The 26,467-nt window shown below is 47.0% G+C and overlaps 1 protein-coding gene and 1 pseudogene across 1 annotated transcript in view; one reads left to right on the top strand and one right to left on the bottom strand.

Annotated features, from left to right (window-relative positions):
* LOC149355633 (uncharacterized) overlaps nt 1–26,467 on the bottom strand; it is a 430,506-nt pseudogene that overhangs the window by 318,511 nt on the left and 85,528 nt on the right.
* The window catches only part of LOC149355637 (uncharacterized), a 94,918-nt gene that overhangs the window by 66,513 nt on the left and 1,938 nt on the right, over nt 1–26,467 (top strand). The window contains exons 11-14 of the mRNA XM_089583961.1: nt 2,280–2,340; nt 5,419–5,565; nt 11,797–11,840; nt 15,716–15,794. Of these exons, the coding sequence (XP_089440087.1) occupies nt 2,280–2,340; nt 5,419–5,565; nt 11,797–11,840; nt 15,716–15,794 (331 nt within the window). The remainder of the gene's footprint in view (nt 1–2,279; nt 2,341–5,418; nt 5,566–11,796; nt 11,841–15,715; nt 15,795–26,467) is intronic.

Here is a 26,467-nt window from a genome sequence, read left to right as displayed (position 1 = left end):
CCTTCAAAACCGTGCCCGTCTGGTGCACGCCAATCAGCGTGTGTACAGCGGCGGGGCACAGTGCACAGTAAGCGGTAACGGTGCATGTTATCCTAAATGTATCTATTGTAGTGATCTAAAACGAGAGGATCACTGCTAGCCAGGTTCACAGCCAGCTGTGACTGCATCGTGGACAGAAGCACTGATGTGCCTCATGGTGCTGCTTTTTGTTTTCTGACCTGTGGGTGCACCCCAGCGGCTTTCTATGGCCATCAGCGCATTGATTTTATCCAAGGCCTAGTGCTGCTGTGTGCGGGCTTTTGTCGCATGCCGGTAGTCGATTCTGTGAGGAAAGAGCAAATTTACTCTTGTGACAAGTGCAAGATACTGCCGTTTGGGGATGTTGTGATGTTTCACTGCGAGTTTGAACGAGAAATTCGTAATTTCTGAATGTTTAGGAGGTTTGAATAGTGGGGGTGTGGTGCAAATTGAATCGAATAGCAAATACTGTTCGAAGGTTCGAATATTCGCTCACCACTAGTAATGAAAGGGTGGCCCGTAATTGGTCTCTCCAAGTGTATCCTTATCGCTATCTGATGGTGCAGTTCATCACTTGTTAATTGCGTTTGGATTTATTTGACGGCCTAATATTCGGGGCGAAGTGGTAATAGTTTAATGATGCAGCACACTCACCTTATCCTCTCCGTTTGACCTCGCTTGGCGCTCCTTGGAGTCACAGCTCAGGTTACTCCTGTGGGTGCACTGTGGCAAGGCCTGCTTGCTTTCTCATCCTCCTTTCCTGCCCGCCTGTACGTCCGATTGTTCTATCTCCTTGCTTGGGTTGCTCACAGTGCAGCTGCTTAAATGTATTCTACAATAACCGACGGATTCAGTGGGAGCAATCCAGGCTTTAAATGCTTCGATTTTCATACCAGTAACCTGTAATTTTATTTAATTAAACTCCTGCAGCAGTCAGTAGATGAAAGGAATCATCTCTCTCCACATATTAAGATGTGAGAGCTGTACCTAAAAAGTTTTGTTACCTTTCTAACTTGTGCATTACTGATCATTGTGTGAGAGCTCAGAGCAGGACAAGGGTGGCCTTCCAAAGGTGCCATATTTAACTCGTCAACAACTTTTAAGGCAAAAGCCTTATACGGCCCATTAGCAACAAAACCTGGTGTCATTGTCGGCGTCCAGGAAAAGTGGTCCAGAAAACCTTCAGTGACGTCGTCGGCAAAGAAAAAGTTTCTTCCGAAGGTGTGGGGAATTGAACAAAGCACCTTCAGATTGTGAGGCGAGCACCCAACCCATAGGCCACAAAACCACAGTGCTGCTTAGCGCATAAACGTGAACCTTGTGTACGCATTGCCTTATGATTGTGTGCTAATGAGCACGCAAACATGCTAAATTGCATGCTAAATTAAAAAACTAATGCTTTCGCCTCCAAAGGATGTAAGTAGCCTACAGTACCCTCCGTGATTTGTTCTTGGCAGTGAAGGGAACGTTATGGGGGTGGAACGACCCGTAATTGTGTTACTCCGCCAAGTAGTTTGGCTGCAGGACAATGTACCTGGCTGCCTGGTACGTTGCGCTCTGTGTGGTTCCTTCGCTACCTCAGTGGTGTAACTGATGCCATCTATGGAAGCTTCTTGTAACCGGTTGTTACTAAAAAATTTGATGTAATCATACCTCGGCAGAATCACAAGTGCTCACTCAGGCTCACTGACAGAACTTTGGTCAACCTTCGGGCTCACTCGACTCACTCATTTAGGCTCTCAACTCACTTGGGCTCGCTCACACTCACGAGTCATCTGGGGTCAACCACTCATAATGGCTCGCGACTCACTTCAATTGGGGACTCATTGGCCTCACTCACTCACCTTGACTCATGACTCATTTAGAATCACTCACTCATTTCAACTCACACGATCATGGGAATGCACTGCGTAATAAGGGCTCGAGGTATGTTAAAGGCGCGCGACAGGGAACTCCCGTCTTTGATGCGAACACAGTGAAACTCAAAGCTTCCGACACATCCCCACGTGGCTCATTACCGCACCCGCATAAACTAAAGGAGCAAAATGCAGTCTTCCTCGTGGCTTTAGCCCCATTGCCAAGAAAAGTTGTCACGGAGAATAGGCGAGGCTAGGCCATTCAGTGCAAGTGTTTAGCTCACATGGTGCTTGCTACACTGCGGTGTTTTTTGCACATGTGCGTTAATATAATGCCAGCAGCCTCTCAGTTTTTTTTTACTGAGAGAAGTGCTTTCATTTTTACAATTTGTCATTTTGTCGCAGGAAGCTGGCTGGCCTGGAACCTATGGGTAGAGCTGCAGCGGATGAATGCAAGCATCGTACAGTGAGCATCTGATTTGCTTTGTTTCTTTCTTAATAGTTTTTAATGACTGACTTCAGTAGTGTGTAGGGAGAGGTGTTTGCAGCAGTGATGTAAAACAGTGAAAAAAATTGGAGGGAACACTTAAGCTCTGCCTTGAGGGTATGGCGCGATAGTGAATTGGTTTAATTCCCTTATATGCAGAAGGTCACACTCTAATTTACATTCACAGATCCCTGGGAGTCCTCATGCCCCTCTTGGCACAGTGGTGCAGCGGTTAAGGGAGGAGCCTGGTCTTGAAAAGAAAATTTTATTAATCTAGTCATAGTTATGAAATTTTGAGGGCACATGTATTTTTGTACGCCGATTCTAGATATGTTATTTAATTTTATGTAAAACAATTTCTTGAGCTCTAATGCAATTTTTATGCAAGTATTTTGTAAAGAGTTTTGGAGAAAATTTGCTGCTGGAAACGTGCTGAAATGTATGCCATTGGGTTCTCTTGACACCAAGGAATGCAATAAGGGTAAAATTATCATCCTGGCTATCATAGAACTTGAGTTATAGGGTACTGAAGCTGCCACTTTAGAAACAGGAATACACACTTTTCTTCTCATTTCTCAAGCGACAACTTCAAAACCGTATAACTCAAGTTCTATGATAGGCAGGAAGACAATTTTGCCCTTATTGCATTCCTTGGTGTCAAGAGAACCCAATGGCATAATTTCAGCAAGTTTCCAGCAGCAAATTTTTTCAAAGCTATTCACAAAATATATGCATAAAAACGACATAAGTGCTCAAGGAATTGTTTTACATTAAATTAAATGACATATTTACAATCGGCACACAAAAATACATATTCCCTGAAGACTTCTTAGCTGTGACTTCATTGATAAAATTTTTTTTTAAAGACCAGGCTCCCCCCTTAAGCTATCCGCCACTGCCCTGCGATTGCAGGTGCTCCCAGCAGTGGGCTTTGTGCAACCCAGGTCGCTCTTCCTGAGTGACCAATCATTAATTTAACTGCCACCTGCCACGGTGGGCAGTTTGCTCACTACCCGGTGGGCAGGTTGGGATGACGCTGCAAGGTCACGTCACCTAGGTGGCCCACCTGCCTCACAGGTTACTCTCTGGGGAACACCTGCCAGAGTCATGCTCGTTATTTTTTGCTAACAGTGCTGACAACGTCAATGCCGGATTTTCTGCGTAACGGGGCCTTAAACGCTGTCGTGTTAAAAGGAGCTGTGATAAGGACAGCTTGTTTTTTTGGCTGAAATGGACAGTACAGTATAATTTCGTAGGAACATACAAAGTGCAGCTTGAAATGAGCTCTGCAAAACTTGAGTGCCTGAGCAAGAGCTGCATCAGTAGTCAGATTTCAGGGTTGCCTTTTGTGGCTTGTCTGGCTGGGTGTCAATGGGAACTGATTGCAAATGACATTGTTCCAATGGCTTCGTTAATTGGCCTCGTACCAAAGTCAGGACAGTTCCCAGTATCCCCCTCGGCCCTCCGTTCTATTATTGCGAAAGCAATACTAGTTGCACTTTCAGCCCGTCACGTAGCGAGGCCGGTAGCTACCAATGACCTTTAGCATGACCCTCTGCTGTGACGTCATGCCATCTGCCGCAAAAACCAGGGGCCCAACTTGCGCCGTCGTGTAGCGAGGCCGCAGCTACCAAGCGCGGCCAAACTCGTGCTCCTGCCACGCGCGGCGCGCTTATCGGTCTGACGTCACAGCTGCAAGAGCGGGCTCCAACTTGCGCCGTCGCGTAGCGAGGCCGCAGCTACCAAGCGCGGCCTAACTCCAGCTCCTGCCGCGCGCTTAGCGGTCGGTTCGGGTGTCCACCGAGATGACAGAGAATTACTGCGCCATTTTCTTTCCTCAAAAAGGGGTGCGTTCAAAGGGCAAGGCATGGTGCAGTAATTCTTTGTCATCTCGGTGGACACCCGAACCACAAGAAGGGAGGAACGCCACCACCAGTTCGGCGCGATGCCTTGCCCTTTGAACGCATCGCTTTTTGAGGAAAGCAAATTCTCTGTCATCTCGGTGGACCCCCGAACCGCACCGTACAGGAAGGGAGGAAGTGGGAGTGAAAGAAGAGGGAAGCTTCTAGACAATCATCCGTTAGCGTCAGCCGCTCGTTTTGACGACCGAGGCACGCATAAATCTCCCAGCACGTGGGGGCCCTCGTGTGGTGAGTATAATGCCGTGTAAAACAAATGGGCAAAACTTTGATAAACATAAGCTTTACTAAGAGCACTACCAAGACACACCACCAGGCAAACCAGGCGCAGCCAGGGCTATTGCTTTCGCAACTTTTTTTCCTTAATGCCTAGAATTTTTTTGCCTTTTTTTCCCAAATTTTTTTTCCTTGATGCCTAGAATTTGCATGCGGTGCGAACACATTCCTGCTGCACACTTATCATGGTGGTTGCGGTGGTAGGAAACCTGCGCCATTTGCGCCAGCTTGCACCTTTTCAATAAAGCTGCTGCATGGTGCGGCAAATGGGCGTTTTTGCGGAATTGTGCCAAGGCAAGCATTTGCCAGCGCTAGGCGGCTGGATTGGCTGCCTAACGTGGAGTTAGGTTGCAGGATTTCTTCATCATTCAAGGCTGAAACGGTGACAGATGAGATCCAGTTCAAACCAGTTTAGGACAGTCTTGATGGGCGAGGTAGTGAGGGCGGGTCAGTGCAGTTGGATGTGCACACTTACGCTTTTTGCCATACTTTTTTTTTCGTTCGGCTTTGATGTTACGAGTTGCTGCAGTGTAGTCTTGGTGATGACAAGCTCTCTTGCTCGTGTGTGGTCTTGGTGGCGTCATGATGGCATTCTCATAACTAAAAGGGAGCTTTTCTGTTTTGGCCGACTCTGTGCATTGCACCGCGGTGATGTAGAGTGGGCAAAATTGAAACCCTATGAATCGTAAGTAAAGCTCGCTACCATAAAGGTATCTTTCCATAACGGCAAGTTCGTTTTTTTTTGCTGTGTGTGGGTAGGAAAACTGATTACCACGGAAGCCCAGATAGATTGATTTGCATGAGGGGAGTTGATGAAGTGATGCAGGGCAGACACGGTTCTTCTGACTCTTGTGTACTGCAGGCGCAAGCTGAACAAAGCAGGAGTGAGCAGATACGCAGAGCTGGAGTTGAGGATGAGAGTCGCCCTCACAAGCACCACACGGTGACGCCAGAGCTTGCCAAAGCAGCCACACAGAACAAGGACCATGGATGCAGACATTCGTACTGGGTAGGTAGTTTGTTTTGTGTTGTTCAATGTCCTGTAGCTGCACGTGGGTTATGAGGGAGGTCTGCTGGAGGGTTCCGAAATGACTTTGACCACCTGGTGTTCTTTAACTTTTTCCCTACCATGGGAAAAGTGGGCGTATTTTTTTAGTTTCTTTTGCTCCAGGAATTATGAGGTTTAAAATTTGACGCAGTACATCAGAATGAAGCCAGTTAAAAACACTTGTTAGTAATTCAAGTTTCGTTAAAGCGTTTCTCATCTCATCTTATTATCTCTCATCTCATATTATTGTCATCTCATCTTATTATTATCTCACCATTTCTCATCTTATTATCAAACTTTATTTCAAAGTCTGTTTTTAGATAAAATGAACAAAACTGGCAAACATATGCTTTTATTAAAAACACTTCAAAGAAACTTTATGATGTGCAAAATGTCTGCATGTCCAATAGCAAATACTTAAAAAAAAATCAGAGTTCTAGTTTGTACAATTTTCCGGCTAGAAAACAATCGCTTTTAATTGTTTAGGCCCTATAGTTGGGCACACCATTGGGCGAAACCTTCGCAGCTTGGGCAGTATCAAATCCTGCCCAAAAGATGTGCAAACCCTACAAATGAGACAAATTACATTTATAACTTAAATGCCTTTTTCAAAACAGACTCGTAGTCAAACAAAACTTGCGCAAATAAGAAACTAACCAAGGCGCTGCCACTGATGTTCTCGGCTCGTTCCTCGGGTCTACTTTGCCGTCTGAACTAAGGTCGGATGATGAGGCAGCATCCACAGAGTCACTGCTACCTAGATCGTCAACAGAATCAACCTTGAAGGCAGATGAATCATGAGATTTGCCACGTTTCAGGGCACATGCCACGCTCACAGGGGCAGCCATTCTCAACTTGTATGCTCCGCTGTTTTCGTTAGAAAAAAATCACCGGTGCATAGAAAAAAGACCTACTAACTAGAAAATTAAAGCGCAGTTTTGTGTAGCTTCAATGGAGATGGATCAGCATGTTCAAGAATGGTGCGGAAGCACCTGAAATTGGCGTTTGGACGTGAGCACGTGCAGGCAAGACTTAATCACTAGCTGGGTCATCTGTGGTTCTGCACCATCGTCGTCATCATCATCATCATCATCAGCCTGACTACGCCCACTGCAGGGCAAAGCCCTTTCCCATGTCTCTCCAAATAGGATCCTTTGCCAGTTGCGACCACCTTATCCCCGCACACTTCTTAATCCCATCCGCCCATCTAACTTTCTGCCTACCCCATGCTACGCTTGCTTTCTCTTGGAATCCACTCTGTTACCCTTAAGGACCAGCGGTTATCTTGCCTTCGCATTACATGCCCTGCCCAAGCCCACTTCTTTTTCTTGATTTCAACTAGGATGTCATTAACTCGCGTTTGTTCCCTCACCCACTCTGCTCGCTTCCGGTCTCTTAACATTACACCTATCATTTTCTTTCCATAGCTCGCTGCCTTGTCCTTAACTTAAACTGAACCCTCTTTGTTAGCCTCCACGTTTCTGCCCCATAGTTGAGTACCGGTAATTGCAATGATGGCATAGAGGTAGAGCATCTGCCTCGCGTGCAAGAGGACCGAGATTCGAATCCCAGTGCCATGCAATTCTCCACTGGGTTTAAAGAAAGAAAAAAAAACCGCGTGTCGATGGAATTGCATAACCAGGCGTGGAGTGCGTCCTGGTCTCGATGACTAGAACTGGCAACGCACTTCCTCACCAGAACAAGATTTGGCCACCCTGGTGTAGTACTTGGCTGCAACAAACCAATTGCACCATGGGCACATGTGAAATTGGTGCCATGCAGATACGTTGTGCAGATTCCAACCAGTCTGCTCTGGCAGAGCTGTTTCATCGGTGCCACTTGTTTCCTTAAGTGTGTGTAGGATGCAGCCAGGTAATATAGTGAGAGTATTATGGGGACACTGTGGACAACTCCGTCCAGTTTTGATCCCTAGTAAAAGTCTGTTCTGTGGCTCTTTCCCAATATGTATGTCGATGTTCGTAAGGCGGCAAAAGATGTATTTATGACTGAGAAAGTTGCATTTAAGAATTTTCACTTCGCTCGAGTTGCTCGCTTCGAGCTCATGACATCTGTACCGAAAAGGACTCTGGGGTAACGGTCGTGCTGTGAATGCCGATGTAGCCTAGCTTCTGGGAGGAGGAGTAGGGAAATACTATATAACGAAGAGTGCGCCCTTTAGAGGGCAGGAAGAAGTGGTGCCTTCTGGGATCCGTGCTAAAAAACTGTATTGACACACCGTTGTTTACTTGTGAAACTGGCCAGTGATGGTGACACTTGTATTTCATTGCTTTTTGTCTTCTAGCTTATAAAAGCTCTGTTTTCAATAAGAGTAGTCACTGTAATTACAACACAAAGTGGAATCCATACTGGCCAACTTCAGTTGGTCATTGGGAGGACATGGCTTTCAACACAGGCTTTTAATTTTTTTTGCTTGATTTCGGTGAAATTATTTTTTTGCTTGTTAGTAATGCTAAGTGCGCACAATTTCAGCATTATATTGAATTTTTCTCTTCTACACCTTGTGGAAAGCCTGCAGACTCGACCCAATGTGGTAGAAGACGGCTTCGTCCTTCACAGGATTTTTGGGCGTATGCTGCCTGTTGTGTTCTTACGGGTTCTTACGGGTCCTTGAAAACTAGTGAATATGAAAAGGCTGTTTTGGAACCCGCGACCAGTGGGTCGCGAGTCAGACACACTACCCCTGGGTTCAAGAGAGGACTTGTGCGCCTTGTGGTGAATAAAAAAGTTGTAAAATTAAAAAGTAACAAAAATAATTAACTTTTCAAAATTAAACGAAAACAGAATAAAGAATTGTGTGCCGTGTCTGCGAAGTGGTGTGTAAAGAGGACCCTAGGCCACTGAAGGAGGCCATTAACGGCTATCGTGTCATACCGTTAGGCAAAGTTTAAGTGTCTCTCGAATTTTTTCTTGGGGAAGTCATCCACAAGGGCTGTTACAGATTGGTGATGATGAAAAAAAGCAGCTGCAAAAGGTTACTTGTAGCCAGCCTTTTTTTGTGTGTGTGTAAAAATACTTGTGTTGTAGAGAATTGCACTGCTGGATCCAAGCTAGGTGTCGAAGCTGTGTCCCAGTGACTGATTCACCACTGAGTTACTCAGCTTTGGGAATGAATGTACATGTTCATATGTATTCATACCATTTCACACGAATATTTACGGGGTTTGTTGTTGACGTAACCAATGGTTTTCAGTTGTTTGTGAGACGATTCAAGAAGCACTCTTTGAAATAAATGTCTCGTAGGGTAGTTTGATTTCGTCATCGTTGCTTCTGCTACCCTCTGAGCACTTCAGCGGGTATCCAAATTGATCAGAGTGAACATAGCTACTCGATCTGGCGACAGCCTATAAGTAGCAATGTAAACAAATCTCCAGGGTTATCCAGCGATTTTTCAAACTGTGCTAAAAGCAGTGAACTTGGCTTGGCCAGTCTGGAAGCGGTGGCATCACATCCTTAGGGGTTCCAGCAAAATCTGTCTCTGTTCAACAATTCATTGTGAACTCCTGAAAATAAGTTTTGTACCGATGACTGTGAGCATGTTGCAGGGATTCGGCATGAATAAGCGATTTTCCATGGAAAATTTGAGGACTTTTTTGCATACAGTCAAACCCAGTTATAACAAACAGCATAACTCAACGCAATCTGTTCGTTATACAGTCGAACCTCGTTATAACGAACACGGATACAGCGAATTATCGGATATAACGAAGTGAAAGAAAAGTTTGGTTGGACAGGCTTTATTTCTATGGGAGTTCTATCTGTATAACGAAACGAAAAATTCAAAATTCGACACTATATCGGTTATAACGAAGCAGTTTTGTATTCACAGCGCTCAAAATGCGCAAATAAGGAGGAAAAAATTTCAAAACACGCTAAATTTTGATCTTTTGAATCACCCGCACCTAAGATGTGTTTGAATCACCCGCGCTTCCGCACGCCACGCCATCTAGGGAGAGCGAATGAATCTAGCATCAACAGCTGCGTAGCATGTGACTGACACGTGATCGAACCAACGCCCGTGCTCCCCGGCCACCCCGCCAGCACGATTGCCGACTCGCGCGCTATCTCCGCGCTATCTCTATGATCTCTGCAGTCCATTCTGTAGACTCCGTCGCGGAACGCGTCGTAACAGCAGTTTCGCTTGAAACGAAGATAAAGATCTTCAGGGCGGTTGACAGCGGGCGTAAGGAAAAGTCATTGCCGTGGACTTCGGTGTCGCGCCTAGCACTCTATCAACCATCTTGAGCGCAAGGCAGAAGGTTGCAAACGTCCTCTCTGCAGGCGTTGTGAAGAATGACAGCAAGAGTGTAAGGCTTTGTCACCACCAGGGTGTTGAAAATGCTTTGTTTGCATGGTTCAAGGACGTTATAGCGCGTAACCTGCCTGTGTCTAGTGCCGTCCTTCGAAGGGAGGCGAGAAGTCTGACTTGCGTCTGAGGCCACAATGACTTTTATGCAAGCAGTGGCTGGCTGCAGCGATTTAATGACCGCTGTGGGATTGTTTGCCACGTCTTGTCTGGTGGCTGTGGCGCCCGAACTGACCGACCAAGAAATTGTTGATCAGGTGGTTTCTATAGATGATGCTACAAACAGCAATGCATGTGAAGATGGCGAAGTTGAGGGGGTACCTCGGGAACCTACCTGTGGCCAAATCAGCTGACATCGGGAAAGCACTACTCTGTGTTGATTTCGTCGAAAAATTTAACCTGTCAAATAGTGTGAAGTGCCGCCAAACGATGATTACGTCGTTTTTTAAATAAATTAGTTTTTGCACCTGGCCAGCATCCCGACTTGTGAGTTCGCTCTTGCTTTCCAGTACGAAATGCAAGGCGAGGTTTGACATGCTTATACCATGCGTTAAATTAAAAAATAGTGCATTTTTTCAACCCTGTGCTGTCCATCCTAAAGCGCCTTTACTTGGGTTTATTAACAGACCCTTTCTGCTGGAATTTGAGTGCATGCTTTTATAACGAATATCGGATATAACGAACGAATTTCCGCGCAAAATGCGACTTCGTTATAACGAGGTTGGACTGTACGAAGTACTGCACTATAACCGAACCTGCATTTAACGAACCTTTAACCACAGTACCAAAACTGTTATACACGATGTCCTGAATGGCAGAGCGAAAACGCGCTAACGAAAGAAAAAATGTGTCACTCACCATGAGTAAGGTATTCAAAGAAATTTATTGCAGAGGAATGCACACTTATTTGCAGTAGGCAGTGATTTTTGCCTGAACACTGCATTTTGCCCCATCAGTGAGAATCACATTTTCAACACACAACATCATTTCCACGAACTCCAGTCTGCTTCCCTGTAATCCGGAGCAATATCAGCGCAGTACATCGGTAGCAGCGAGGGCTTTGTGCAACATCGGGCGGGGGTGATCGTCTTCCGGCGGCGGCTCCTCGGTCTCCTCGTTGGGACCAGGCGCTGAGAGTTTGCTGTATCCAATGTGTAGTTCGTTATAAAAAATACATTTTACATGGATTATGATATCACAGCTTCGAGTGTTTGTTATAATGAATAATTCGCTCTATCCGAGTTCGTTATATTCAGGTTTGGCGTATCACAGTGGATTGTGTGGGATGCTTGTGGCATTATGGGGCAGGACGTCCGCCCTGCACTTCCACTCTGTGGCTGCTGCGTCTTCGCTCCCTAACCACGGAGGGGTTTGTGCTCAAGGCAACAAAGGGAGGGACGACAAAGCTTGGTCACTCATACGCTATTTATTACAACTTGTGAACAATACACATAGTGGGCCGCCAGCTAGCTACACAACATCAACGAGGCATTCCTCGGAAGGGAGGGAGAGAGAGAGAGAGACCAGCTGGCTCCAAATCTACCTTGATACTTGTGCTTCTTGTGTGCTGTCGAACTTTGCCCTTGTTTTCAGCCAGCATTTATTAGTAATTTGTGGTGATCCTGTGAAGGTACCCCGTGCCCCTTGATGTAATGCCTTTTTGGGCCTTTAGGTCAATTCAAGTGCTTGGTTGGCAAAGTGATCTTGCCCTCTCATTACTCCTGCTGTTTCATTTATTAATTCCTCGTTAAATGTAGGCATCAGCTCTTTTTACTTACATAAGCAGAAGACTATACTGCTTTTCAGGTGCTTAAGCAGAAAAGTGATTACTGACTTTTATATATCTTTTCTATTGTGCGGACTGACAGACTGAGGGAGACCGGTGTCATGGACGATATCATCAGTTTGAAAGGTAGGTGCAGACGTTGAGCTGTTCCTTTGTGCTTATGTGCAGCATTCTATTGGATGTAACATGTTTTGTGTAGCTCTGCTCCAGTCAACGGTAAAAATGAAAAGGTTCTGCTAATAAAGCTGGCTTTACTTGCGGCATTAACGGATAAGCCCTGGTTGCTAGGAATTGTGTGCAATTTCAGCGCTGTTTTCAGTGCCATGAGGCATGCTGCCAGTTATTCTGGTTCTTGCTGCCGGGACATCTCAGTGCATGGACATCTACCATTTCTTCTCTCTGGTTTCTGTGTGCTAGCAAACAGTGCTACTTGAAATGCTCATTCATTCGTTGTACAGATAAATACCTTGAATGTAACAGGAGTTTTTTTTTTTTTGCCAGAAGTAGAAGTGAAAAGTCACCCTTCGCATAGCAATTGAATATAATGCAGAGACAAAGGTGTGCGCTGCAGGTCGGCCCCCAGCTTCAAGAAATGAAAGAGAGGATGGGAACAAAAGTTAGAATGTTGTATAGGTTGACTAAAGGAAGCTCCGACACAAGCATTAAGGTGACCAACACTGTGCATCAGATGTCGGAGTACCAGCGAAACAGTAAGAACACTCATCGAAGAAATGCGCACGAAGTGCAAATTCGATGCTTCGTCCCGAAAAAATATTAATAGAACAGATATAAAGCCCTTCGATACAGTCTATTAAACTTTGGCAGACACCCTTAATGTCCACAGCGCCGACGGTGTAGCGCGCTAACAGCAGCAACCCGCTTTGGGTGCACGAAAAGCTTGGTGTTGCTATTGCACTCAGAGATGCTCTTGCAACTTCTCTCTGTAATGGCGTTTGATGCATTTTTTGGCAACATTGAACTCGTGTACTGCTGCACAATTTTCCGATGGCTCCACGCATTTCAGACGGCTACTCATTTAACTCTCGTTCAAGCGACACTTGGGCTATGGGGGGATGTTGTAGGGGAGTGCTGCGGAATAATTTAGGCCGTCTGGGGTTCTTCAGTGTGCGCTGACATTAAATATCACACGGGTGTTTTTGCAGATAGGGAATGTAACCTAACAGCAGGAGAAAACTAGCTCCAATGCGAGTAAATGACTACAGCATTATATAAGTGCTGACAATCGTGGATGGTGGCAATTGCTTCTGGAAGGCGGTTCCATCTGGGGATGAAACTCTGAAAACAAGCTGCGGTGTGAGATGTAGTGATGCTTACTTTGTGGCTGAGGTCATTTTGAGATGCAATTTAGGATTGCTCTGAAACGGTTTAAGTGTGCTACAGTTCAAGGTTGCAGAACATTGCATGGAATTAATGAAAAATTTGTTGACGAATAACGTGGAAATTATCCGTGATGTGTTCGATGTTATTTTAATGTTTAGCAAATATTTTGGGAAATAGACAACACATACTCCAGTGTATTCTGTTCAGAAGTCTGATTAGCCATTACATGCCTCAGGTAGAAACAACTTTAAAAACGTTTGGAGAATTTTAATGTTGTTATGATTGGTAATGTGGAAGAACAAAGCACAGACGTCAGTAGAAAGGTGGACATTAGGTGATGTGCTAGGAGGTTAGTCACTAGTATATATAGGGAAGAGTGGTAGACCGATTACCGAGCCTTTTGGCACTCCAAAATTTACTGCACCGGAATGCAGTGTTAATTTGTGGGCACTAACGAATAAAATGTCTGTGCCAGGTTGGAAGATTAGGATCGAGGTTAAGTCCGCTTGGCTTCAGAAGTTCACTTTACTTAATTGAAAAAATTAAGTACAATGGTATATGAAGTAATGGTCAAGAATTAGATGCAACTAATAAGTAAGAGATAATTGTTTAGGTTCACAAGATAACTTTACGCAGAATCTAAGCTGTGTGAAGGGGGGAAAAAGGCATAGATGCAAGAAAATTGGAGGTGTGCAAGTACAAGTTGAAACCAAGAATTTTATGCAGAATGCTACTTAGCAAGGCCTAATTATTATTTGGGGTGTTTGTTAGCAGCCTGTTACCAGCCGATTTTGCTAGGAACAGAACAGGATTTAGGGACTATTGGAAAATTTTACTACAGTGAGTGAAAAATGAGTGCTAATAATAACATTTCAAATTTTTTATTGGTTAGGTCAAAGTGTGGGCTCCAAGAGGGCTTTAAAGATCAGTAAGTTGCAGTATCCTTGGGAACGTAGCCAAAAGGTTGCGCAAATGATAATTTGCATTGGAAGACTACAAGGCAGGTGCACGGCCATGCTACTGCCCTAAAGCAGATATGGCATCAGGCAGTTTCACGAAGGAAAGTGTGATGCTGTGCAGTTTACTAGCTGGACAGTTTCGGAGTTGCAGTGCCCGCAGTTTTGTAGATCAAAATTGCTACAAGTCTGCCGAAATGATGTATTTTGACCTTGTAATCTTGATACGATCATGGTTGATACGAATTTGTGAAATTCCCTGGCTGGAGTTCATTATATACAATGAGCGGGGTTTCGGATCTTCCAAACACTCTCCCGCGCTGCTACGGATGATACGAACGCACGAGCCACGATTGCATCCTCGAGCATGTGCTTTCAGCACTTTGCTGATGCTTCACTCACCAGTCATGGGATGTGCACTGTCAAGTAATGAGGGGTGGCTATGTGGCCCGTACACTGCTGACCGCATGGTACGCACCCAGGGCAGTGCGTGGTGGCCGTGTGGCCGTAAATAAATTCCGTAATCTTTGAAAAGATCTGCATGGATCCATGTTTCGTGCTTCTTCAAGCGGTTTTTTGTTCTTTTAGGATGATACGAATATTTTTTGTGACCCCGTGAAATCCATATTATCGAGATTCTACTGTACTTTAATGCTTTCTAAAATGTTTGCTGAACTAAAAGTTGCAGTGTGCTGAAATTTGTTCAAATGAAACACATTTGCATTAGGTTACAGTGGCATTTTAGGGGAGGGTGTGAGGGGAGCTCACAAAAGTTTATCGCAAAAGTTCATTCACGTAAAATTTGTTCAAACAGCATTTATCTATGTATTTATTTCTAATTATAGGTTTGGGTAATAGGAAACAAGGCCTGTACAAGAGCAGTCAGTACAAAACTTGGGTAATATCTGATTGCGGTCTTGTTGTGTGCATATTAAATCTAATGTTCATTAAGGCTGATTCCAAGCTCTGTAGTGCAAGTACATGCTTCTTTGTTTTCATTCAGCTGATCAGTAAGGCAGCCATTTACCTGCAGGCATGTCCCCATTCTAGGGTGACATTGCAACTGTTGTCTGTAAAAACAGTTCAAATGGTCAAGTACAAAGAGGAGGGGTGGTTAGTTAACAAGAACATTCTCCTTATATCCAAGAACAACAGGCATGTCACCGTTGCATAAAACATGACTTAAAGGGACAAGGTAGTCGATTCCTGAGCATATGATTTTTTTATCTGTTCAAATAAGATATAACCCCAAAGATTTTCCACTTGGCCATTGTGGTCCTGTAGTCTTGTTTTGGGGACATCTTTTATGAATGGAGCTTAACTTAGTCAAAGACACAAGCTTTATGGCTGGTGTAGGTCATTTTTACCCTAGTTTTTGAAGTACTTTAGAGCTGGAACATGATACCTTCCAATATGCAGCAACCAGTTTCTAATTATTGCTATCAAAAAGTCTTTAAAAGGCCCCTTTAAAAGTATACTTCTGTTCTCTCAGAGCAAAGCTGTGCTGTTCAGTATTCTTAATTTAAAATGTACACTTGTTGCTTTATTTTTCAACAATTCCTGAAGATGAATACTACAAGTGTATTGAGTGTATAGTGCAGGAAATACTTTGGCTGAGTTCCTTCCTCTAGTGCCATTGTAATGTGGGTTATGAAAGGAGTATGGTACAGCATGGTGGCAATAGGCTCTTTCCTTGCCTTTCAGAATGCAGGTTGATGGAGAAGGTAGAAACTTTCAGGCCTCCGGCAGTCACCCAAGGAATGCAGGTGATGGCTCAGATAAGGTAAGAAAAAGGATTTGGCTGGTACTTGCACATCAAGCAGATTTTGTGCATTGCACGAAGGTGGGCTAGAACGCTTTAGCAGGTAGCTTTATCAATTCTCACTGACAGCTGCACAGAGACTGCAAGAAAGTGCTCTGTGGCTGAAGTGATGTGGAAAGTCAGTATACATAGGAGTGTAAATGCAGGTGAGCCTGGTGTAAAAGTATACTACAGAAATACGCTTGCACACTAGACTTCCTTCGATTCACAATGCTATGCTCGTGACAGTCTTCGCACGTGTGTTATACAGGGTGTCAGGCTAACTTTAGCCAAGGGTTGAAAAATAAAATATTTGAGGTAGGCCAGGGAAATCACTTGCATACACCTACCAACCGGCTTGCGTGTCGTAGGCAATTTTATGTTTTGCAATTAATTAATTAGCAATTAAGGTCATTTTTCTTGATGCGTAAATATTGACTTTAGACAGCAAATGTGAATAGCAATGTTGGAGAGCACCTTCAGAAACCACCATCCCATTGTTTTGTGATAAAGAAAGCCTGACATGTATCTTTTTTTCCGAGCTCCAAAGAAAGCCTGTGAAATACAAAAAAATAACGTGACTAGCACATTCGTACGCCATGATTGTGCTCCTCTCAATCGTGGCATGATTGAACGAAATCAGCTGCTGGCAAGGCGCGACGACCTCATTGCTCCGGCAGGCCGATATGTCGACAGTGGTATTTTACTTAGGTAAGTGTCGTGTCCGGTCGCTGTGTTGAATGCAGCGAAAGACGCACACGGTACTTTAAGACTTCGTTTATTTAAAGCCGATGAGGGTGCGACCAGCGTCGACCGAGGCAGGAGCCGAACTGGCCGCCCAAAGAAAGGAGGGAGCGGAGAAGCGTCCACGGGAGGGAGTGGCTTCCCAAAACAGGAGGAGGATGCGGGGGGCGCACCATGGGGGGGCATCTGGCGACAGCGTGCGACGAGGGGCAAGTGGTCGTTAGGAGGAGGATGCGAGTGGTCGTTAGGAGGAGGATGCGAGTGGTCGTTAGGAGGAGGATGCGGGGGCGCACACACACAAAAGCAATAAGGGGACACAACACTTCCTTCCCCCTTAGAAAGTTGCCTGGTATCGTGCAGGGGGTCGGCGCTCACGCGTGGAGGCGCGCTGGCTTTGTGCGCTCGGGGGAGAAACACTTGTAGGCTGGCTGTTGTTCGCTGTGTCTCCTAGGTCTGTCCTGGGCGAAGTCTCTTCTTCCGGGAAGAGGTGCCAGGCTATGTGGGAAGATGGTGCACGTGTTCTCTCCGCTGGCGGACAGCTCTCAGACGGCGTCGTAAATCTACGCAGCTGGTTGAGATGTCGGCGTGCTACTGTGCCATGTATGTTGACGAGCCAAGAGCGCAGGCCTATGCGTCTGACAATTGTAGCTTCCTCCCAGCGTGGCTTTTTCAGAAACTGTCGGGCGAGGACGCGCTGTCCCTCATTAAGCGTGCCGCAGCGCGGAATTGCTTTTTCTTCCCGGAACGTCTCTGCCTTTGGCTCGGGGAGGATGGCTGTGAGCTGGGTTCGCATTTCACGCTCGAACATCATTTTCGAGGGGGTCTCGCCTGTTGTGCTCTGAACCGTCGTGTGCTGCTTGAAGAGAAAGCGCGCAAGGCGGCGCTGCAGCGAGCCTGTCTGATCTCTTTCAAGGGCGCGTTTTAGCTTGGCTACGTAGCGCTCGGCTTGTTCGTTTGTCGCTGGGTGGTAGGGGGCCGATGTAACTGATGAGATCCCGTTGTCGCGATAAAACTTGAGGATCTCCGCAGACACAAACGGTGTTCCGTTGTCCGACACTACCTTGCGCGGCAGGCCGAACGTTGCAAATAGTGATCGGAGGTTGTCAATGACTACTGCCGAAGTCGTCTGTCCCATTTGCCTTATCTCAAGCCACTTTGTGTAGGCATCTACGACCACAAGGAAAGTGCAGCCCTCAATTGGTCCTGCAAAATCAATGTGCAGTGTGTGCCATGGTGTGTCTGGCTTTTCCCATTCTGGGACAGGAGCTTTCGGCGGGGCGCTCCGGCTGCTCTGGCAAGGCTTGCATTCTCGCACCACTGTTTCGATGTCGTTGTCAATGCCAGGCCACCACATGTAGCTTCTGGCACACTTTTTCATTGCAACGATGCCCCGATGTCCGGCGTGGATGAGAGACATAGCTTGTGCGCGTAGTTCTCTCGGCATCACAACTCGGGACCCAAATATGATGCAGCCGCGATGGGTGCTCAACTCTGTAGCTCGTCTGCGGTAAGCGTCGAAGTTGTCCCCTTTGAGTTTATGCACGTTGCCTTGTTGAACAGCTGTGTAAACTAGCCGGAGAGCTGCGCACTTCTGCGTAGATGCTGCAACTGTGCCTGCTGTAAGCGGAGGTTCTGGCAGTGCTTCGAACATCAGAACGTCTCCTGGTGGAAATGGTTCGTCAACAGTTGCGTCTAGTGGCAGACGGCTTAGCGCATCGGCGTTTTGATGTTTACTCCCATTGCGGTAGACCAGAGCGTAGTCGTACGCTGAGAGTTTGATGCACCAACGTGTCATTCGCGGAGACAAAGTTGGTGGCATAGGCCTTTGTGGTCCCAGAATGCCCAATAGCGGTCGGTGATCGGTTATAAAGGTCACCTTCCGGCCGGCAATGTACTGGTGAAAATGTGTCGCCGCGTAGACGATGGCTAGCCCTTCTTTGTCAAGTTGCGCGTAGTTGCGTTCTGCTTGCGACAACGTACGTGAGGCGAAGGCGATGGGAGCTTCCCTTCCTTGCTCGTCAGTTTGCGATAGAACCGCGCCGACTCCGTACGGTGATGCGTCGCAAGCCAAAAGCAGAGGCTTCCTTTCGTCGTAGTGGCGGAGGACTGTACATCTTCGAATCAGGTCTTTCAGGGCATCGAATGACTGCTGATGGCGTGGCGACCATGTCCATGTCACATCTTTCCGAAGGAGTTGGTATAAGTCGTTGGCCACGGTAGCTCTTTGTTCCAAGAACCGGTCGTAGAACGTCAAGAGTCCGAGAAAAGCCTGTAGCTCCTGCTTGTTTGTTGGAGCTCGTGCTTCTGTGATCGCTCGCACTTTGTCCTCGGTAGGGTGAATGCCTTCCGCATCAATTCGGTGTCCCAGAAATTGCACCTCTGGCACCGCAAAACAGCACTTCGATTTGCTTATGCACAAATTAGCGTTTGCTAGCCTTTCGAGAACGAGCTCTAGGCGCACTGCATGCTCTTCAGTGGAAGTGCCACTGATGATGACATCGTCAAGGTAGACACAAACTCCTGGGATGCCCTGAAGCACTGTCTCCATGAATTTTTGAAATATGGCCGGGGCTGCAGCTACGCCAAAAGGCAGTCGCTTGACTTTGTACAAGCCTTTCAGTGTGTTAATTGCCAATAATTCAGCAGTTGACTCGCTCACCTTCAGCTGCTGATACGCCTGGGTGAGGTCCAATGTGCTGAAGACTCTTGCGCCACGTAGTACACTGAATACTTCTTCAGGTGTCGGTAGCGGGTAAGAGGACGCTTTAGTCGCAAGATTGACGGTGCTCCGGTAGTCTCCGCAGAGGCGTATGGTTCCGTTCTTCTTGCGAACTACGACAAGTGGTGTGGCCCATTCTGAATGCTGCGTCGGCTCGATGACACCTTGCTGCTCCAGTTTGTCCAACTCTTTTTCAACTGAATCTCGGAGAGCAAACGGCACCGGCCTGGCCTTCAGAAATTTGGGTTGCGCGTTGTCCAACAACTCCAGTGTGACCGGGGGCCCTTCGTTTCCTGGAATCTCTTCCGAGAATACTCTTTCGTATTTCTCTTGCAGTTGCTCAACCATGTTCTGGCTCGGCGTCTGGTGTATGCCGCATATCATCACGCCTAGTGGAGAAAACCAGTTTCTCCCTAGAAGGCTTGATCCTGTGCCCTTCACAACAAGCAGAGGTAGCGTATGGGTCTGGCCGTTGTAGTTAACCTGCACGTTGGCAGAGCCCAATAGTGGCAGATTCTGTCCTGACCACGTTCGCAGGTGCGTGTCGTCTTGTTGCAGGGCGGGTGCGTCAGATGGCCATGAAGTTCGGAACGTGTCCTCACTGATCAGAGTACAGGCTGCGCCGGAGTCCACCTCGAACCTAATCAGCTGGTGATGTACGCTTACTTCTGTAAAAATCTTCGGTCGCGTGCCGAGATTCATGGTGTTCAGGTCGTACAACACAGATGGTGTTGCTGATGTTGCTCCATGGAGATCAGATAGCGGCGTATTCTCTGAGGCGTTGACGCTGTGATTAGGCTGGGAAGGTGACTTTATCTTGGCAAGTCTCCGTTTCGTAATGCATGCTCTTTCGATATGCCCTCGCTTGTGGCAAAAATTACACGTGGCTGACTGGAATCGACATCCCTGGGGGTTGTGTTGGTCGCAGGGTGTCTACCAACCGGGAAAACCGTGAAAACCGGGAATTATCAGGGAATTTGGACAATCTGGAAAAACTCAGGGAAAACTCAGGGGATTTGTGCTTATATCAGGGAAAAATAGCTGCATTTCTACATAAAAAGAATTAAAGGCGCGATAATGCTGCCTCGTGTAAACGATGCGGACTGGCATTGCACGGATTGTCCACTGCGGCGTTACGCGTACTCTCCTCAGCGAGCGCCGGCCTCCAACGTTTTGCCGTCAAGTGGAGCATCCCAGCAAGGCGGCAAAAAGCTTCGCGGCGCCAGCGGCACTTCGAATTTTGAAGCGTACTTTCCGGTGCTTCTCCGGCGCTGTGGTTCGCGCGTGCGCTGTTCGACGGCCAGCGGCCTCCCCTTGTTTTCCGGTGTTTCTGAGTGAACTCTTCCTCCCTGCGCGTCTCGCTGATGGAAGCGTCCATTTCTGCCGCAGGGGGTGCACACACGCGATGCAGGCAGCGCAGCTTTGGGAGAGGGGTAATAGTTTCCCGCCTTATCGCGATCTGGCGACGCTGGCGAAGCAACGAAGTCTGTCCGTACTTAGCTGCGCCGTTTTGAACCGACTTAGTTTTAATGACTGCTGTTTTAATGACTTCTCGGCCACGTCGTATTTTCCGACCTGCCGCACGCTAGCCGTGTTCGAGAGCAAACTCCCAGCCGTGTAGCTGTTAAGGTCGTGCTTGGCCGTCGAGCTAAAACAGCAACGCTCCGCGGCAAAGCCATAAACCACGATGAACTATCGCGCTACCGCAGATCCCGGCACTTGACAGCAACAAAAAAAAACAAAACAAAAAAAAACGAGCTAGAGATGCTGATGGCGATATCGATAGCGAAAGCTCGCGGCGGAGGAAAACGTTGATGATGATGATAAGCTCTACCTCGGGCGCCCTCCGTGGGTGGCGTCTAGAAGCTCCTGTGCGCGTGTGTGGCCTCCACGATCAAGCGCCCGGTGCGCGCAGCCGGAGCCGATCGCAGAGGCCTCGGCGCATGCATTCCGAAGGCTACTCCCGCGTGGGTCGTAGAAAGTTTCGGTGCGGCCCTTACACGGATCTTTTTTTTTTAAATATTTTCTTCGGGAAAACGGGGTGCGGCCCATACACGAGTGCGTTTACGCGGTGTGTTCAATTTTGAGAGTCGAAAAATTTCCGGAAATTTTACCCCGCTAATAGGCGCACCCCGAACTTTGAGCCGAATTTTCTGGAAAAAAAGTGCGCCTATTATGCGAGTAAATACGGTTAAAAGCTACTCCTTACTATTCAAATAAGACTAAATCGCAGTTTTTTTTATTTTTTAACATGCTTACTGAAGAGTGATACCGTCAGGCGGCTTTGTGTCAGGCTGTTTTTGCATAAACCAAAGTAATGTGTCACTCAGGGAATTTAACAAATGCACTCAGGGAAAACCTGGAAAACTCAGGGAATTTGGAAACGTCAACTTGGTAGACACCCTGGGTCGTCACACCGCCAGCAGCGTTGTGCCTTTTTGACCGATTTTACAACAACAGAAGGCTTGCGCACCTGGTTGCTTGTCTGGTGTACCGGCTCGGTGTTCCGGCGAATCCCTCTCTGCTGGTGACCGGCGCTCTCCGCTCGAACGGCGATGTCGTAAGCTTTGCTGAATGTGAGGTCCTTCTCAGCGAACAGGCGCTGCTGCAGTGACTCGTCACTCAGTCCGCACACAAATCTGTCGCGTAACATCACGTCCAAGGGAAGCATGGTGGTGTTAGCAGAAGAAGCTGCGTCTCCCTCCTGCCCGGTAGCTGTTGTCGACAGCGTTCCAAAATTGCAGTCGGCAGCGAGCTTCTTGAGCGCGGCTACGTAGGCGCTCACAGTTTCTCCTCCCAGTTGATCTCGTCGTTGGAAGCGAGCCCGGCTGTAGACCTCGGATGGCCTTGGGTCGTAGTGCTTTTGCAGCGCTTTTACGATGTCGTCGTAAGACACTGCCGCTGGTGTGCTTGGCTGAATAAGGGCGCAGACAGTATCGTAGGTCTGCTCCCCGCACAGCGTCAGCAGGTTGGCCCTCTTCAAGGCTGGGTCTGTGATGTTGTTAGCTTCAAAGTAGAACTGAAGGCGTCCAACCCACGATGACCACGATGAGCCGTTGAACTCTGGTATCTGATTGGGAAACCCTCGCGTAGCCATGGCTTGTCAATAGCGTTGCGTAGCGCGGGTCGAATCCACTTTCTCGTCGCCACTGTCGTGTCCGGTCGCTGTGTTGAATGCAGCGAAAGACGCACACGGTACTTTAAGACTTCGTTTATTTAAAGCCGATGAGGGTGCGACCAGCGTCGACCGAGGCAGGAGCCGAACTGGCCGCCCGAAGAAAGGAGGGAGCGGAGAAGCGTCCACGGGAGGGAGTGGCTTCCCAAAACAGGAGGAGGATGCGGGGGGCGCACCATGGGGGGGCATCTGGCGACAGCGTGCGACGAGGGGCAAGTGGTCGTTAGGAGGAGGATGCGAGTGGTCGTTAGGAGGAGGATGCGAGTGGTCGTTAGGAGGAGGATGCGGGGGCGCACACACACAAAAGCAATAAGGGGACACAACAGTAAGTATTTTAGTTATCTTGTTTTACCTCTCAGTGACGAATAAAACTTGTCGCATTTGTGTTTGCCACCTTTGGGTTTCTCATCGTGCTCACAATGTCTGGTGCCTTTGCTGCAACTTGCGCCGTCACGCTTACAGACTGGCTCGCGCGGGCGTCACAACCACTGTCGACATATCGGCCTGCCGGAGCAGTGGGGTCGTCGCGCCTTGCCAGCAGCTGATTTCAATCACCCAAGCCACGGTTGAGAGCAGCACAATCGTGGCGCGCAAATGCGCAAGTCACGTGATTTTTTTGCATTTCGCGGGCTTTCTTTGGAGCTCGGAAAAAGATACACGTGAGGCTTTTTTTAGCGCAAATGAAAAGAATGGGGGTTTTTGAAGGTGCTCTCCAACTTTGCTATTCACGTCTGCCATCTAAAGTCAATATTTACGGATTTAGGAAAATTATCTTAAGTAATTGTAAAACAAAAAATTGCCTATGATGCGCAAGCCAGCTGGTAGCGGTATGCAAGTGGTTCCCCTAGCCTACCACTAATATTTTATATCTTAACCCTTGGCTAAAGTTAGCCTATACACCCTGTAAAACCGAAGAAGCTCACTCACTGGTAAAGTGGGGCTGTTGTGCCTGTTTCTAGTGTGAGGAAACTTGTTGGTATGTTTCTTGTTCATTTGATTTCCCGGTTCACGGCCTCAAAATCATGAGCAGTAAAATGCGCCCCACTGTTTTTCTCCTCGTAAGTACCTTCCTGTGTAATACAATTTTCTGGTTCATGCGTTCATATTTTTGTCACATTCTGATCGTTGAGCAACCACCAGGAGGTGCGCTAAAAAACAACAATGGGGGAGGGAGGGGGAAAAGAGGCACGGACCACATGCAGGAGCACAGCGGCAGCCTTCCTCGCAGTTCATAAATGCAATGGGGCGAGTCACCCATAAACGAAGGCAGTGCGCTAACGGACGAGCCAAGCCTGGGGGCAATTGTGCACACTCAGCTTTTCCACAGTGTGTAAATACAGTGAGGCAAAGCATGTGAAAGCCACGCGGTGAAAACAAAGATGTGTGACTTCCCGGCTGCTTTCTTCCCGGCTGCTTTTGCCTTTGCTGTTGCTTGACTAGATAATTTGTGAATTTTTTTTTATGGTAACGATGTTCGAAGCAGTTGGAAGCAAATACGAAGCAACTAGTTAATTTGTTTGAATATAATTTCGAATCGAAGTGAAATGTAGCAGCAAGGAAGAAAAAAAAAGAGAGGAGATCATCTTCCTCTGTTTTCCTCCTCGTGCCCTCTTCTCTATCGCTGTACTTTTACCCTCTGCTGCGTGCTGCATTCGCTCTCTTTCATCCTCCGCTGTGCTGCTCTTTTGCTCTGGCAGCTGTGCCGAGGTCAACAGCGAGGGACTCCGCTCAAACCACAAACCTGCAACCCAGAAAGTAATTTTGAGAGCTGCGCTCAAAAAAATTGCTCAGTGCTTATTTACTGACTCTTGGTGTCTGCTATAGTTGCATTTTCTTCATGCTAGAAAAATTACAGACAGTACTTTTTTTTTTTAGTTCGGGGGTGGGGTGGTCGCTATTGCCTGGAACGTCTCGGAAATGAAGAAAACCTATGCTAAAACCTTCCCAGTAGTTTATTAGTAAACCACTGTTCTACTGTTGATGTGGAATGAGAGAAAGCTTATTTGTATACAAAGTTTAATCACCGTCACTTGGAGTGCTGTTTCTAAGTAACTCCGGACATGCGCGCCTGGCCTCATTGAACAATACAGAAGTTAAAAAGAAAGTGTGCAAAATCCAGCAGCTGGCTGTGTTACAGCGGTGCTGTTTGGGGAGCCTTGTCTGAGACGCGGCTCATTTTCAAGAGTGGTTCACCTACTAAAGTGCACTGCACTGCTGGCTTGGGCTGTTTCAGGTAACCTCGAGCACACATCTGTCAGTATGCATTCTGCTTGTGTTTTGTTTTACCGCTCACAACTGGATGTTTTAAGTCTCATTAGAGCCGCTGGAGAAGGACTTTCGGTCGATTGCTAGACAGGCAGCCATCTGTAACAAGATAGTCATTGATTGTCTGCCGCCGCCTCCCCAGAAACACATCTCTACGCTGTGAGAAACAGCATTGGAGCAAAGCATATTGGTTTAGGACACTGCAGGTCTTCAGCGATCAATTGGTGCTTTTGCCTCCATTGGAACGTGGCCATTGCAGCCTTGAATTAAGCGTGCGAAATTGTAGTTATAAAAAAAATGTTATTTCTACAGCTTTGAGGACATTTTAATACTTCGAATCCCAGTCATGGCAATACCGTATATAACGTGTAAGGGCCGCACCACTTTTTTTCCGCAGTTCTCATGGGGTGCGGCCCTTACATGGAACCGGCGTTTTTCCACAAAAAATTTCTGCTACAGAGCAGCCCCAATTACGCCGTTTTTTACGTGGCGATACCCATTTTTATGACGAATTAGCGCAGGCGCAATGAATCCTTCGAATACACAATGAATTAGAAGTGTGGATTGTGCCCGCGCGATGTGCGCAATTACCACCCGCAGTAAGACAGGTTGCTTGATTACTGTATTACTTTACTGCAGATTTCATGTGATCCTAAGTTAAGATCCACCTAAGGCGCGGCACTTATGACTGCTGGGAGCGGTGCCTCAGCGCCCAAAAACGCGCCACTCACATTTTCTTGCACAGTGAGGCACACCCAACACGCCTGTACCCCATCCTGGCTTTTGCACACTGTAACATTTTGTCAGTCCTTTCTGCTGCTAACACCGAGCAAGGTAGCGTCAATGACGGACCGCGTGTGCAAGGTTCCAGGCCGAGCACAGCGCACGGGACGACGCGTTCGTGGCCGCAGCGATTTTTACGCGGCAAAAATTATGCGCGCATGAAACGCTTTTTGGCTCACTTTTTTTTTTCGAATTGCCAACGGCCAAGTTGGGGATGTGGCCCTTACACGAGTATATACTACGGTATTTGTTTTATTTATTTTTATTTATGTATTTCGCTTGGCACAAACCCACAAACATCGCAAGATACTTGCCACAAACCGACAAACGTCGCATGATCTTGCTCTGGGTTTACCCATTGGAATAGTGCTTTCTCACTAAAATGTTAGTGAAGTTTGCTGAGGTTGGCTTCAGGGGCCTGGCCTGTTTTACTGAGATGTAGTTCTGAAACAGTGGGGGCTATCCGGGAGCCTCTGCAAACACCCAAGTGTTGCACCTACAAACTGTTCCACCTGACTATTCTAGACTGCAGGCAACGATAGCTGATTTCGGAAGTTCTAAGGTTGCGCCTTAAGATGTAATCCTGAACACCTGGGCTCTGATTTTTCACTTGGCCAGGAAATGACCTTCATGTGTCATGCTTGGATGAAGGATTTTTTTTATTTTACTCTGCAGAGGTCTCTCTATTTACCAGCCCCACATTATTGTGGATGAAAATTTACAATGAGTTCTGCAAAGATGGAGAAAGTAAAAGGAGAAACATTCTCTGGTGTATACATAGCATGAATGTGTTAACCTTGTCTTCTGTCTAGAAAGCTAAATGGCTTCACCTTAAATGTTTTTGTTCATGAGAATTCGCAAGTTTGGGCTGTTATTTCACTGCACAAGTTTTAAAAAGGTCCTTAGATTCTTGAGTAAACACTCTGCATTCATCCTGCAATTAGATAAACCTATAACTCAATTTTTGGG

The sequence above is a fragment of the Amblyomma mixtum genome, chromosome 3, assembly GCF_055824585.1.
Source record: "Amblyomma mixtum isolate Tamu chromosome 3, ASM5582458v1, whole genome shotgun sequence".
NCBI classification, from domain to species: domain Eukaryota; kingdom Metazoa; phylum Arthropoda; class Arachnida; order Ixodida; family Ixodidae; genus Amblyomma; species Amblyomma mixtum.
Note: the sequence above shows the minus strand (reverse complement) of the source record. Positions and strands in the feature narration are given on the sequence as shown.